The 13,253-nt window shown below is 38.7% G+C and overlaps 1 protein-coding gene across 1 annotated transcript; it reads left to right on the top strand.

Moving 5' to 3' along the window:
• The first annotated feature begins 4,575 nt into the window (after positions 1 to 4,575).
• Positions 4,576 to 5,553, top strand: LOC148941839 (uncharacterized). The gene has a single exon (XM_089103641.1). It carries the CDS (start codon positions 4,591 to 4,593, stop codon positions 5,551 to 5,553), a length of 963 nt encoding a protein of 320 aa, XP_088959767.1. The 5' UTR covers positions 4,576 to 4,590.
• The last annotated feature ends 7,700 nt before the right edge of the window (positions 5,554 to 13,253 follow it).

Below are 13,253 nucleotides of genomic sequence, written 5' to 3'. Positions count from 1 at the left end.
ATTTAAGTTATGACATTTCTCGAGTCAAGAGCCTCCATGCAAGATGACCTGAATGTGAAATTTGACCCAGGGCTGAGTTTTTTCTGAAATTAAACTTCTGAAATCAAAAATTAAACTTCTTTAAGTCAGTATTGCAATGTAAATCTATAACCCAGCTGTGGTGCAAGATGTTTAAAAAATCATCTTTTAGTAATTAGAAGTCGTCAGAATAGGCGGGATATATTATTCAAATATTGTTACAAGCACAAGCTTAGCTTGGACCTTATTGTCAATTTTTACTCCAAGATGAACTAACAGATTCAGTTTATTTTTCTATACTCTTTTCAGATTGAATATCATTCACCCCTAGCGAAAATAAAAATGAAATGTTGAACTGGATATGATGGAAACGGGCAGAAAAAAATTTCATATTTTTTCACTGTTACTAGGCCTTCCAACTCAACTGAACTGGACAGTGCTGGAACAGATGGTGCTGATGGTGGTGGATCCAAGCCAAAACGAGCTTTAATAGACAAATCAGAACCTGAAATTAGTATAGGGACGAGAGATAGCAGTGCCATCACCAATTACAGACGAGTTGTTCCATCAAAAGTTAAAATAGTGGCAAATTTGTGTAATGATTCATCAGCCCAAGATTCAGTGGCACCTGATGAGTCAGATGACAGTGACTCTGAGACTGACAGCATGGACAGTGATAGCAGTCCCACCAGCCACTACAGGCAAAAACGAGCTGTTCTACCAAAGTCTAAGACAGTGGCAGAGCTGTTAAAAGAATCAAAATTAGTCCACGAACTGGTGGATCCAGACGTAGCGGGCTCTACCTCCGAAGTGGTGAACAGTCACTCAGATGCTGGCAGTCCGACACCAAAACTAGTCCCAGAAAGGGTAGTTAAAGCCTCTCTTTTTAAACTTGGTGTACCTCAAGCATCTACTGCCAAGCACATTGTTACCTCAGTCTCTACTAAAGTACTTAAGCCTGTCCTGGTCCCAGAAAGGGTGGTTCAAACCTCTCTTTCTAAACTTCGTTTACCTCAAGCATCTACTGCCAAGCAGATTGTTACCTCAGCCAACCAGATTGCTACCTCAGGGTCTACTAACGTAGTTAAGCCTGCCCCGTCCAAAATTACTATTAATATGCAGAACCCTAACAAAAAGACTGAAACAAACAATCAAAATTTTGTTGAAAGTGAAACAGGAGAAATGGTGTCCAGAAGCCAAAATGAAGGAAGCAGCAAGGAACCTGAAGAAGGAAGAAATGTTACACCAAGAACCAGTATGATAAAAGTTGTGAAAAAGAGCTATGAAAGACTATATCAGTCTGTGTGGGAGAAAGATACAAAATTCCAAGGCTGGCTTCAGCGTGCTCAAGGTGATGAAACAAAAGCATCGTGTAAAATCTGCAATGGTACAGAGGTTAGGGCTCACAAACATGATATTGAGCAGCACATGAAATCGAAAAAGCATGAGAAGAAGGCAGCAAGTCTGAAAATACAGAAACCAGTTGCTGAATGTGGTGAGTACTTTTCTTTTGAGCATGGCTTAACAATAGGGGGGTCCCTACGTTCTTGTCATCAAGACACCTACCAGAAAGAGTGGTCTTTGTAGCACTCCTCCGAAACTTCGTCAAGGAGGCACATTTGTGCCTCTATAAAGAGGCGACCCACCACAATGTAAAGCGATTTCCGGTCCTAGCGGTCGGAGAGAGACAGCGATGATTGCATTTTGTAGCCCAAGCTCCAACTAAGAAACTTGCAAAATTTTACCCCCTCCGACTTTATCTTCATGGGTAAAAGTGGGCCGGAAGTTTCGACCCTCCGACCACAGCCCCCCTTTAACGTTGTCCGATTGGGCAACGTTAAAAATAGAGGTTAAAATTTATATGTTAAGCTTTCCTAGGGCCAAGGAGCTTATCCTCGAAATTTCAGATCAATCCGATCACTCCTTCCCTGTTTTCCAAAAACCAAATATAGCCACTTACAGGTCATTTCTCTTTTTTTTATTAGACACGCCTACAGACCACAGTTGGCAACAAATTCGGGTGAATGAGGACTCATTTGAAGCGGAATTGGACCTGTTAGGGCCTTTTGATATTTTCAGACCGGAAAATTATACCCAGAATTTAAACTTACGAAAAACCTCGTTTTCCTATAAGAACCCATGTTAAATTTTCCCCCCACAGCCTCCCTGTAACGTTGTCTAATCGGGCTGAAATTTAGAGGATAAGCTTTCCTGGGGCCTGGAAGCTTTTCCTCGAAATTTCGGCTCAATCTGATCACTCCTTTCCTGTTTTCCAAAAACCAAATATCAAGTTTTGTGGGAATTTACTTGCGTCAAAAATACATCGCACAGAATAAAAATAATGTAACGTTTCTTTGGTACAGTGGCCACTACTCCTGACTGTCAGGCGGAAGACCCGGGTTCGTTTCCCCGTCAGAGAAATTTTTTTACATATTGAATTTAAAGTTTAAAAAAGAAACTCAGTTTCTATTTTAAATCCAATCTATTAAATCCTTCGGCTCAACAGGCGTCTCCAGAAGAACTCTTTAAAGAGGCACAAGTGTGCCACCTTAATCTTAAAGAGCAGGGGGTTTGGGGGGCGGCAGCCTGCCAACTTTAACTCCTGACACGATCAGCTAACAGTTAGTCAAGCAATAATAAGTAATAAACTGTACAAAAACATCCATACATTATTTGAAAAAAACTAGTTTTTAAAAAGATTCAATGAGGCTGATAAAAAATTTCTACCATAACAACTAACAGGTTTTAGGTTTTGCAGTTGGGGGGGCGGCCCCCTCCAAAACCCCCCGCTTTCGCAGCCTTTAAATAAAAAAAAAGTTTTTTAAACGGAAAGTAAGGAGCGACATTAAAACTTAAAACCACCAGAAATTATTCCGTATATGAAAGGGGCTGTGCCCTCCTCAACGCCTCGCTCTTTACGATAAAGTTTTTATTGTTTAAATAAAGAGTTGTGAGAAAGTCAAACTTTAGCGTAAAGAGCGAGGCGGTGAGGAGGGTACAGCCCCTTTCATATACGGACTAATTTCTGTTCGTTTTAAGTTTTAATGTCGCTCCTTACTTTCAGTTTAAAAAACTTTTTTTATTTAAAGGCTGCGAAAGCGGGGGTTTGGGAGGCGGCAGCCCCCAACTGTATCTCCTAATCCCTGTACGTTTTAAGGTTCGAACTTTTGACTCAGCCTCTTTAACTCTTTACAAAACGTATTTTTTTTCAAATAATAGCAATAAGGCCCAATGTACAGTGTGTGTTTCGTTGGGAAGTCTTAACCCCATCTTGAGTTCTGTGTGTATTTTTAGAGAGGCCCTCAAATACGTCATTCAACCAAGAGTATCTACCATTAGGTCTCAACAGAATTTGATAATGATTAATAGCCAGTGGCCCGTTATTTTGCGTAAGGGGGACCCAATTGGAGTTCGGGGACCAGTCATTAAAATCAACCAAGGAAGCACACTTGTGCTTCTGTAAAGAGGCATACCACAACAGTGTTAATCGATCTTTGGTCCCAAAGATGTGGGGAGGGCTGCGTTTTGTAGGTCATGTCCTCACAACATGCACCATTTCATCCCCCTGTGACTTTTCATTCATGGGTAAACTCCAGACGGAAGTTTTGCTCCCCCCCCCCCAACCACATCCCCTTTCAGAGTAAAGTTATGAAACATAGCCGAAATAATCGGTTATGAAACATAGCCGAAATAATCACGAATAATTAATGCTAATTTTCTAGGAGTCACGTCGACGAACTTGGCTTCGCGGAAAGTGGAGCTGGTCTTGGCTGCTCATGTAGCCTGTCACTCGTCGGTGAGAAAAATCGACCATCTTTCTACTATCATCGAAGACTTATTTCGGGGGCTTATTGGTGAATTGGTGAGGCTAAAAAAACTAACTGGTTCGCTCTCTTTAAGAATATGTTTAAACCTGAAACACTGAAGGGGATAGTGTCTGTCATTGAAGATAGTGAGTACTCTCTAATGCTGGATGAGTCCACTGATGTATTTGCACTGAATTTTATATGTATTTGCATTCAATATTACAGCCCGAAGTTGAAAAAGATAGTGTGTTCTGCGTTAGGAATGGTTGAAGTACCATCAACTACAGCTATTATACTCCACGCAGAACTCAAAAAATTTCTTGCAGAGTGCAAAGTACCTCTCAAAAACCTGATTGGTATTAGTACTGATGGGGCAAATAACATGTGGGGCGCAAATCACTCTCTATTTACATTGCTGAAAGCAGATGGGTTACCTCACCTTCAGCTTTTCAAATGTGTTTGCCACTCCCTGCACTTGTGCGTTTCCAAGGCGGTGGAAGAGTTGCCGAGCAACCTAGAATTTATGCTCTCGGAAACGTACAAGTGGTCTAGCGTAAGCCCGTTGCGAAGGGAAGCGTACGGCCAGATATATAGGCTGATAAATCATGGAAATTCGCCCCTTAAAATTGTGGCCCCTTCAAGTTCACGCTGGTTGTCGTGATACACCGCAGTGTGTAGAGTTGATGAGCAATACCTCGAACTGACAACACATTTCTGCATCGCCAAGGAAAAAGAGCGGTGCTATACAGCAAGAACTTTACACGAAATGTACAGTGATAAGCGCAACCATCTATACATTGTTTTTCTGAAACCGCTATTGGCCGACTTTCAGAGGGTGAACATACTATTTCAACATTTGAATGCAGACCAATTTCGTCTGTTTCAAGAGCTGAAAGATTTGGTCATGTGCATCCTGCGCAGGATCTTTCGACCGTCTGCAGTGTCCCTTAACGTCAACCTTGAGTTTCTAATTTACTACCTTCCTGTCGACCAGGTAGACTTTGGGCATTTGTTTCTTTCTGAACTCAGTGAAGCTGATCTTCCAAGCGAGAAGAAAGAGGAAATAAAGCTTCGCTGTCACGGCTTTCTCAAGACGGCTGCAAGGTCAGTTCTGAAACGTTTACCTCTTGCCATTGATTCCCTTCTGAAATTGAGAATTCTCTCTCCGACAATATGTTTATCTCAGACTAGACCCAGATTCGCCGACCTACCTCTTAGTGTGATTCCAGTGACAGAATTTGGAGACATGGAAAACCAGTGGAGACGCCTGCTCGAGGTTGACTGGAATGAACATTGTGGCGGAGAACTTCCAAAAGACTCTTCTGAGTTCTGGGTCCACGTGCTTCAGTTTCGCGACCCTATTGGAGAGCCAGTCTTTCAGGATTTGGCAAAGTGGGCATTGTCGTTGCTGAGTTTGCCTATCAGCAACGCAGTCGTTGAGAGAGCGTTTTCTATGATGAACTGTGTAAAGTCAAAGCTTTGGAATAGAATGCTTTTACCAATCCTAAACACAATTTTGATTTTTCGACTGTGGATGTCTGTCAGTGGCCACTGCTGTTCGTCATTCGTACCATCGGTCAAAATGACTTCGTTCAACAGTTCCATATATTCGGAAAATGGAGCTGAAAATGCGTCTGACAGTGGACGATGTGGCAGAGCTGATGCGTCTGACGCTGACAGGGAAGAAGATGAACTCAGTGACATCTTAGAGGTATTTGGTCAATCTTAAAGGGCTATGAAAGACGGATATTCTTAATCACCGAAAATTCCACCCTGGAGCATTTTTTTCCAATCTACCACTTTTTTTTTAGTTGTCCCGTCATAAAGCGCCTTAAAAGGTACGCCCTCACACAACGACTGGCAGCCAGAGTTCGGACAGCTATCTTGCGATAAAGGTCAATATAATTATGATAAGTTATAAACTTCTGAAATCGATGAGTGAGTTGGCTCTCGCAGCACAGCAACAAAATTCAATTCTTAGTTTGTCTTACGTAAAAGTATCTACATTTATAACGCGTGTCATTCCCAATCTGGTCCACGATACTTCCCTTCCATGTTTAAAGTGGTGGAATGTTCTGACTTCGTTAAAATGTGGCTCATCAAACAGGAACCTGGAGATCCGTCCCAGCAAGAACAAATAAAGACTAAGAACCTTCGTCTCCCTATCTCGATACTACAACCATGCGGAGTCGAATAAAATACGGCTGATAGCCTACCTGGCGAATTTAAGCGGAGGTGGAGCTGGCGCGGAACATTACAATTCGTTACCTCAACAACTAGCTCTTCGCAGTGCAGCCCCGGAGAAGAAAAAGTGAGTGAGAACAAGTGAAAGTGTTTAATTACACTTATCAGACACGCCTGGAGGCCTGCGACGGTCTTTTCCCCGCAAATGCGCGGCGGTGATGAGGGAAAGTAGAAGGCCGTTAACTCAGTGCTCAGCCAGTTCTCAAGTTGGCTCCACCTCCGCTCAGATTTTACGGGTTATCCAATAGTCAGTTCATGGACCAAAGACGGAGATTCTACTCAGTCTTATTTGTTCTTGGTTCCAGGGACGTATTGTGGTTCGTGATAGCCAATTATGACCCTGGAATGGACTTGTGATAAAGACAAAACTACGATTGTGTTCCTTGTGTACCTTTCGTAGCCCTTTAAGGGCGTTTTAGCATCGCATTTAGCATTGGGAAAGGGAATTTAATCCAAAGCTTTGACTTTACACAAAGTGATTTCCATAATTTTATGAATCTATATGTGATAATATCCAATGATCTGATTTTTGTTTGTGTATCTATGTGATAATAAACCAATGAAATAATGATCTTTTTTGTTTTTGTCTGCGGGCTACGGTCGTTATTAAGTAATGCACCATTTTGTCCAACCAATACATAAGGGCTGGGACACAATTTTAAGAATTTGTTCTGGCTATAACTCTATTGCGTCGAAAAGAACCTCTGACTGAATCTAAATGTTGACATTAAAACGCATTGGGTCGCAGAGTATCATAATAGTAATCAGAGGTCCGATTCCGTGAAATTATGGGATACAGAAATTGCGGCGCACACACGGACAGTGCTCAAGCTAACACAGGAGAAATCAAACCGGTGGGCGTCCTCGTCAATAATTTTCCCCGAACTGTTGGACAGGAAAGTAAGCACGGTCAAGCATTTTCTGAACATAGCGCGCGGGAATTTCTGTAAAGTCTCTAGAGTTCCACATGCATTGGGGTAGCGGTTTATCGCAATTCTACTAAATGCAGCCTCAAAATAATCTCTACACTGGAACTGAATTTCCGCAAACCAGGGAACGAATTGAAAGGTGGATAATGCCAGTAGGATCAAAGGACCTCAATAGTGGTGAGTCAAGGAGGCACACTTGTGCCTCTATAAAGAGGCGACCCACCACAATGTTAAGCGATTTCAGGTCCTAGAGGTCGCAGAGAGACGGCGGTAATCGCATTTTGTAGCCCAAGCTCAAACTAAGAAACTTGCAAAATTTCATCCTCTTCCGACTTTATCTTGATAAGTAATAAACTGTACAAAAATGTGCAGAAATTATTTGAAAAAAACTACGTTTTCTAAAGAGTTAATCGAACTTAAAACGAACAGAAATTATTCAGTATATGAAAGGGGCTGTGCCCTCCTCAACGCCTCGCTCTTTACGCTAAAGTTTGACTTTCTCACAACTCTTTTTTTTAAACAATAAAAACTTTAGCGTAAAGAGCGAGGCTTGAGGAGGGCACAGCCCCTTTCATATACGGAATAATTTATGTTCGTTTTAGGTTTTAATGTCGCTCCTTACTTTCAGTTTAAAGAAATTTTTTTTATATTTAAAGGCTGCGAAAGCGGGGGTTTGGGGGCGGCAGCCCCCCAACTTTGCCTCGTAATCCCTGTACGTTTTAAGGTTCGACCTTGTAACTCAGCCTCTTTAACTCTTTAGAAAACGTAGTTTTTTTCAATATTTCTATAAAACGGCTGTCAAAACTTGGACACCATTAAAAGTAAAGTTAAATTTTGGGCAAAAAATTGTCTGGCTTATTTTTGGCGTGTTTTTCAAAGGCTGTGGCTTATTTTTTTGTTCACGATCTGGCCACACTGGCGCTCGGGTACTCGCCCAAAAAAGTGTGCTCGTCCGCCCCTGTTGCAATCGAAATGCCTTCGAGCAACCCGGCAGTCCCGTTATGTGCTGCCAACCCGTGCGGTAGCTTATACCTGTTTGCTTATACATCAGCGAAAGTGGTTAATCATAATTTATGAATGGTGGAATTCAATTTTTTAAAATAAAAAATGGAAAAATTGGCAAAAAGAAGAAGTATTTGTTGGGAATACTTTTCTGTTTGTGATGTCAACAAAGTTCAGTGTGGGATGTGTTTGGAATTTTTGTCCTACAAGGCTCATAACACATCCACAATGCTTAAGCACTTATGGAATAAGCATAGGATTGGTTCAGGCCCACCCACTGATGCAGGTAACTTCTGATTGTTTATTTCTCTTCATTTTTAAGGCCTATCTCAAGCAGATGTTAGCCAAAACACAGTATTAAGTAGGCTACCTCCAAGAAAAATTTATTAGGATATCCTAGTCTAAGCCTAGTTTAGCCTATCTATTTACAATTTGTTTTATAGTTTCTATAGGCTAAGTGAGGAAGGATACAAGCCATGAGTGGGCTAAGACTGCAAAAAATCTAATTTTCACCCAATTTCAAGGAACCATCCTTCCACGCCTGAATAATGGAATTTGAGATGATTTAATGAATTACCTGGAAATTTTCCCATTTATCCCCATTTTGTGACCTGCTGTGGAAGGTCTTGAGCCCATCCAAATAGCCTACCTTTGTTAGGCTAGGCTAAACTAGAACAGTGGCCTGGATTTTTACTAGGCATAGGCTAGGGTAACTTGGAAAATGGCAAGGGAAATGGGAAAGTTTAAACTTGCCTCTCATTTACATCAGAAATAAAATTATTTTTAATTAAAAATTAGGCTAAATTAAATTAAAAAATTAGGTAAATTTCTACCAAATCATATTATTGACTTACGCATAAAGTGAATAGGCCTAGCCTATACCACTTGATGCCTTTTTTATGCTGATTATGAATTTAATAATCATTTCTATCGGAAATGAATTTCAGCCCCCCTCCTATGCCAATTCAGGGTATATATTTCTACATTCGGGGGGGTGGGGGCAAATTTAGTTTCTGATGTAAATTGTAGGTAAGTTTAAACTTTACCCCCCCCCCCCCCCTCTAATGTAGAAATATATACCCTGAATTGGCATATATAGGGGGGGGGGCTGGAATTCATTTCCGATAGAAATGATTATTATATTCATAATCAGCATAAAAAAAGGCATCAAATGGTGTATTCACTTTATTCCTAACTCAATAATATGATTTGGTAGAAATTTACCAAAAGTTATTCAAATCAGCACCTGGAAATAAAATTAAACTCAAAATTGGCCTATAATAGGTTCTCTTTATGGAAGCCAGTTCTCCTTTTGATAATAGGTTGTGGGAAGTGTGTGTACCTGAGCTACCTGTCCCCAGCAGTTAAAGGCCAATGGGCTGGCTACCAATAGCAGATTGGCTAGTACCAATCTGGCTCTTCTTACTCATTCTGGCTCATTTCTGAACTCTAAAATTGAACAATGTTCTTCATGATTTGAATCATCATATTGATTGGCTTTGAAAACTTCTGAACTATAAAATTCTATCTATGTTCCATTGTCTTCTTCATGCACCATACTGTAAATTGGCTCAGTCCTGATTTTATGAGATTTTAAAAATGGGTACATTTTTATGTACCCATTTGGGTACAAATGGGTACATTTAATGTACCTGCTGGTATATTAAATTTAGAAAATAAGACATAGGTTATGTACCTATGTCTAGACATAGACATATATACCTATGTCTAGACATAGATTAATGTACCAGCAGGTACATTAAATGTACCCATTTGAGTACAAATGGGTACATTTAATGTACCTGCTGGTACATTAAATTTAGAAAATAAGACATAGGTTAGGATTAAAAATTCAAAATTTTACTGGATTGACAGTAATAATTTTTTTCAAAAATTTAAGCCAGTGAAAAAAATTGAAAACTGAAATATAGATTATAATATTTTTAGTGAGAAAATTACCTTGTAATTCTTGACCATACCTTCCCAGGGTATATTTCTGGCCCATTCCTGAAAGCTTCATTTACTTGACTAACTACTTTTCAAAATAGCAAGAAGCCTCTAAACTAGAATCCTATAAATTTAACACTCATAAACTTGGAGGTTTTTAATGTTAGGTTAGGCTAATTATAGAAAATTTGCCTAGTCTGGTGGCTTTTGGAAAATCCTATGCTAGAAGATTTTTTGTCTCTCTTAGAAAGGATATAAGTTGCGCCTAATTAGTTTGCATTATTTTGGTACTTGTGTATTATTATGTACACATTCAAGAATTTGGATCTACAGATATTCCTGTTAGTATTCAAGACAATTAGCTTAGGCTCAGTTGAAATCTAAGCCATAGGTATATTTTTATTAAATATTTAATATATAGAAATGGTATTTTGGTTGGGTTAGGTTATGTTAGGTATTTAATATAATGAGTTCTGTGCACCCCTTTCCCCCCAATCATAATTCTCTGTTGTAGATTGTTTTGTTACTACAGTATTATATTTTCATCATATTTTGGTATATTTCATTATGGTTGACCTAATTTCACATCTTGAGTGTGTACTGAATAATATACAAGATACAAGTTATCTTTATACCTATCTCTTGTCAGCAGTTAGTGCATAATGTAAAAAAAGCAACAGTAAAGATTTGTAGGCTATATAACATGGAGGTATAGCTGGCCCCACCTGGGGATGTATAGAATACAATTGCTGTGGTAGCAACCATCATGTTTTCAAACAGTTTTGGATAGGGAACTAATTGGGACTGACTGCTGTTACTGGTAAATTTCCTTGTGAAAAAGCTAAGGCTTTGTGACCATTCTCTGTCCTAAAAATGATGGTTCTGGTTTGGATTCACCAAAAACTGAACCATTATATTAGCTCTTATTTCCTAATAAGTTCCTCTGAGATTTGGCAACTCCTTCTACTATATGTCCTGATGATAGGGACTAAAGTTTTAAATTCTGATTTATTTTTTTTAATAGCTTGCACTATTATAATAGGGCATGCACAAAAGTATTTCATTCCTTGTTTCTATTTCATTTCCTTGGTATGGAGCAAAAGTAGGAGCTTGAAAACAGCTGGTTTGGTCCTAATTGTTGTAAAATTACTAACAATTGTTATAAAATATATCCTAATTGTTAAAAATTATCATAAATTATAGGGGGCTTCGTGCTACCTCAGAAAGTTACTGATCTAAGTATATAAATAATAAAGAAATGAATTTGCAGCCTAGAAGAGTAGCATCAAGTTTCTACATCCATCCCATTCTACTCCAGAGGTGGTTTTAAAGGAGGGGCACTTGCCTTGGGTGCAAAATAAAAAAAAAAACTCAGTTATCATTTTGTGCTGTGAAAATTTATTTTTATCAAAATGAAATTGAGGGAACAGTTTATAAATTGAAATAGCTAATTAAATAATATCAGTTAAAGTAATTAATAATAATGAAAATGTTAATTAAGCCATTTTGTTCAGCATAGTAGATCAGTCCAGTAACCACGTCAGTTTAATATACATACATTGATAATTATTTTTTTAAAGTTTTAATAATTTTTCACTTAATAAATTCAAAAAGTGAAAAAATTCAGAAGGTGTTTTTTCATCAATAAAGTGAAAATTGTGTTCTGATATTGAGAAAGCATGTGTTTGTCAAACCTACTCATGTTAATTTTTGCTCGTTTTTTCATTTAAGAAAATCCTCCTTCTAAATTCATGAATTGATGCCACTAGAAGTATATAGGCCTACATCCATCCTCTTGCCTCCAAAGGGTGGTACTGACCAGGGGTGATTTTAGGGGCATGTGAACCAATAGAATGTCAAATTTTGCAGTAATTAGATGGGTGTAAAGGATGAAAGTATCAATGGGGGAGCCCAAGTTTCACTGGTGCAGAGACACAGAGACACCACCCATTGGTGGTTCTGGCCTCTCTTGCGCCCAGGCAAAATCTTGTTTAGTGTCCCTCTCTTGTCTCCAAAAGTGAAAATTGTGTTCTGATATTGAGAAAGCATGTGTTTGTCAAACCTACTCATGTTAATTTTTGCTCGTTTTTTCATTTAAGAAAATCCTCCTTCTAAATTCATGAATTGATGCCACTAGAAGTATATAGGCCTACATCCATCCTCTTGCCTCCAAAGGGTGGTACTGACCAGGGGTGATTTTAGGGGCATGTGAACCAATAGAAGGTCAAATTTTGCAGTAATTAGATGGGTGTAAAGGATGAAAGTATCAATGGGGGAGCCCAAGTTTCACTGGTGCAGAGACACAGAGACACCACCCATTGGTGGTTCTGGCCTCTCTTGCGCCCAGGCAAAATCTTGGTTAGTGTCCCTCTCTTGTCTCTCACAAAATACTCAGGTCAAATTTTAACAAATTTCATTTATTAACAAAATTATTTTAAATTTATTAATTGATTAATAATTTATTACCTTAAATTATTGTTTAATTATTTTCATTCATTTTTTAAATTGTTTATTATGACTTATTTGTTATTATGAATTATTTTAATTTAATTTTTTTACTATTCTTATTTATTAACTGCACTCTTTAAATGATTTTAATAAAAATAAAATTACAAAATGATTTTTACCATTATATTATTTTATTTGACATCTCTGTGCCCGGAGCAAGTGCACCCTCTGTCCCTCCCCTAAAACCGCCTCTGGTCCCACCCAAACATTAGTTTTCTATCTGCCCCTGGATAGATGTCACCCATAGTTGACTTATATATTGGAGCATTAACCTCAATAAAGCTCCAATCATCGCGTAGGACACACCACTATGGAGATGACTAAAAGCACCGATGTCTGGTTCCCTCTACACTGGTGATGCTGCCAAGAAGGAGCTTTAAGTCAAAATGAGGAAAATCCTTGTATAGCTTAAAATCCTAGGCTTACATTATTGAAATTAGGGTATGTTTTCAAACTTGGATTAAAGAAAAACAGGCTCTAACTTAAATTAAGGAACAGAGCTGTAATGTTCTAAGACCTATAAATTACCTTATTGGCCACTTTGAAATAAATCTTATTCCAGAAGATCTCTGTGGCTCTATTAAGATAATCAGATGATATTTTCAAAATTCACAATTTAAAAGAAAAGAACCAAATCATTACTAGGTTGTAGCCCAGTAACATGACACATTCCTTAATGCCAGACAATGGAATCAATTCATGAAAATGTCAGTGGGGAGGGGACAAGACTTATTTTTTAAAATCTTGAGGGGGCATATTTTTTCTTCAATGAAAATACAGAAAGGCGTATTTAATGAAA

Source organism: Artemia sp. Qi Xiang Cuo, chromosome 17, assembly GCF_049724085.1.
Source record: "Artemia sp. Qi Xiang Cuo chromosome 17, ASM4972408v1, whole genome shotgun sequence".
NCBI lineage: Eukaryota > Metazoa > Arthropoda > Branchiopoda > Anostraca > Artemiidae > Artemia > Artemia sp. Qi Xiang Cuo.
The sequence above is the reverse complement of the archived record's forward strand: the minus strand, read 5'-3'. Positions and strand labels throughout refer to the sequence as shown.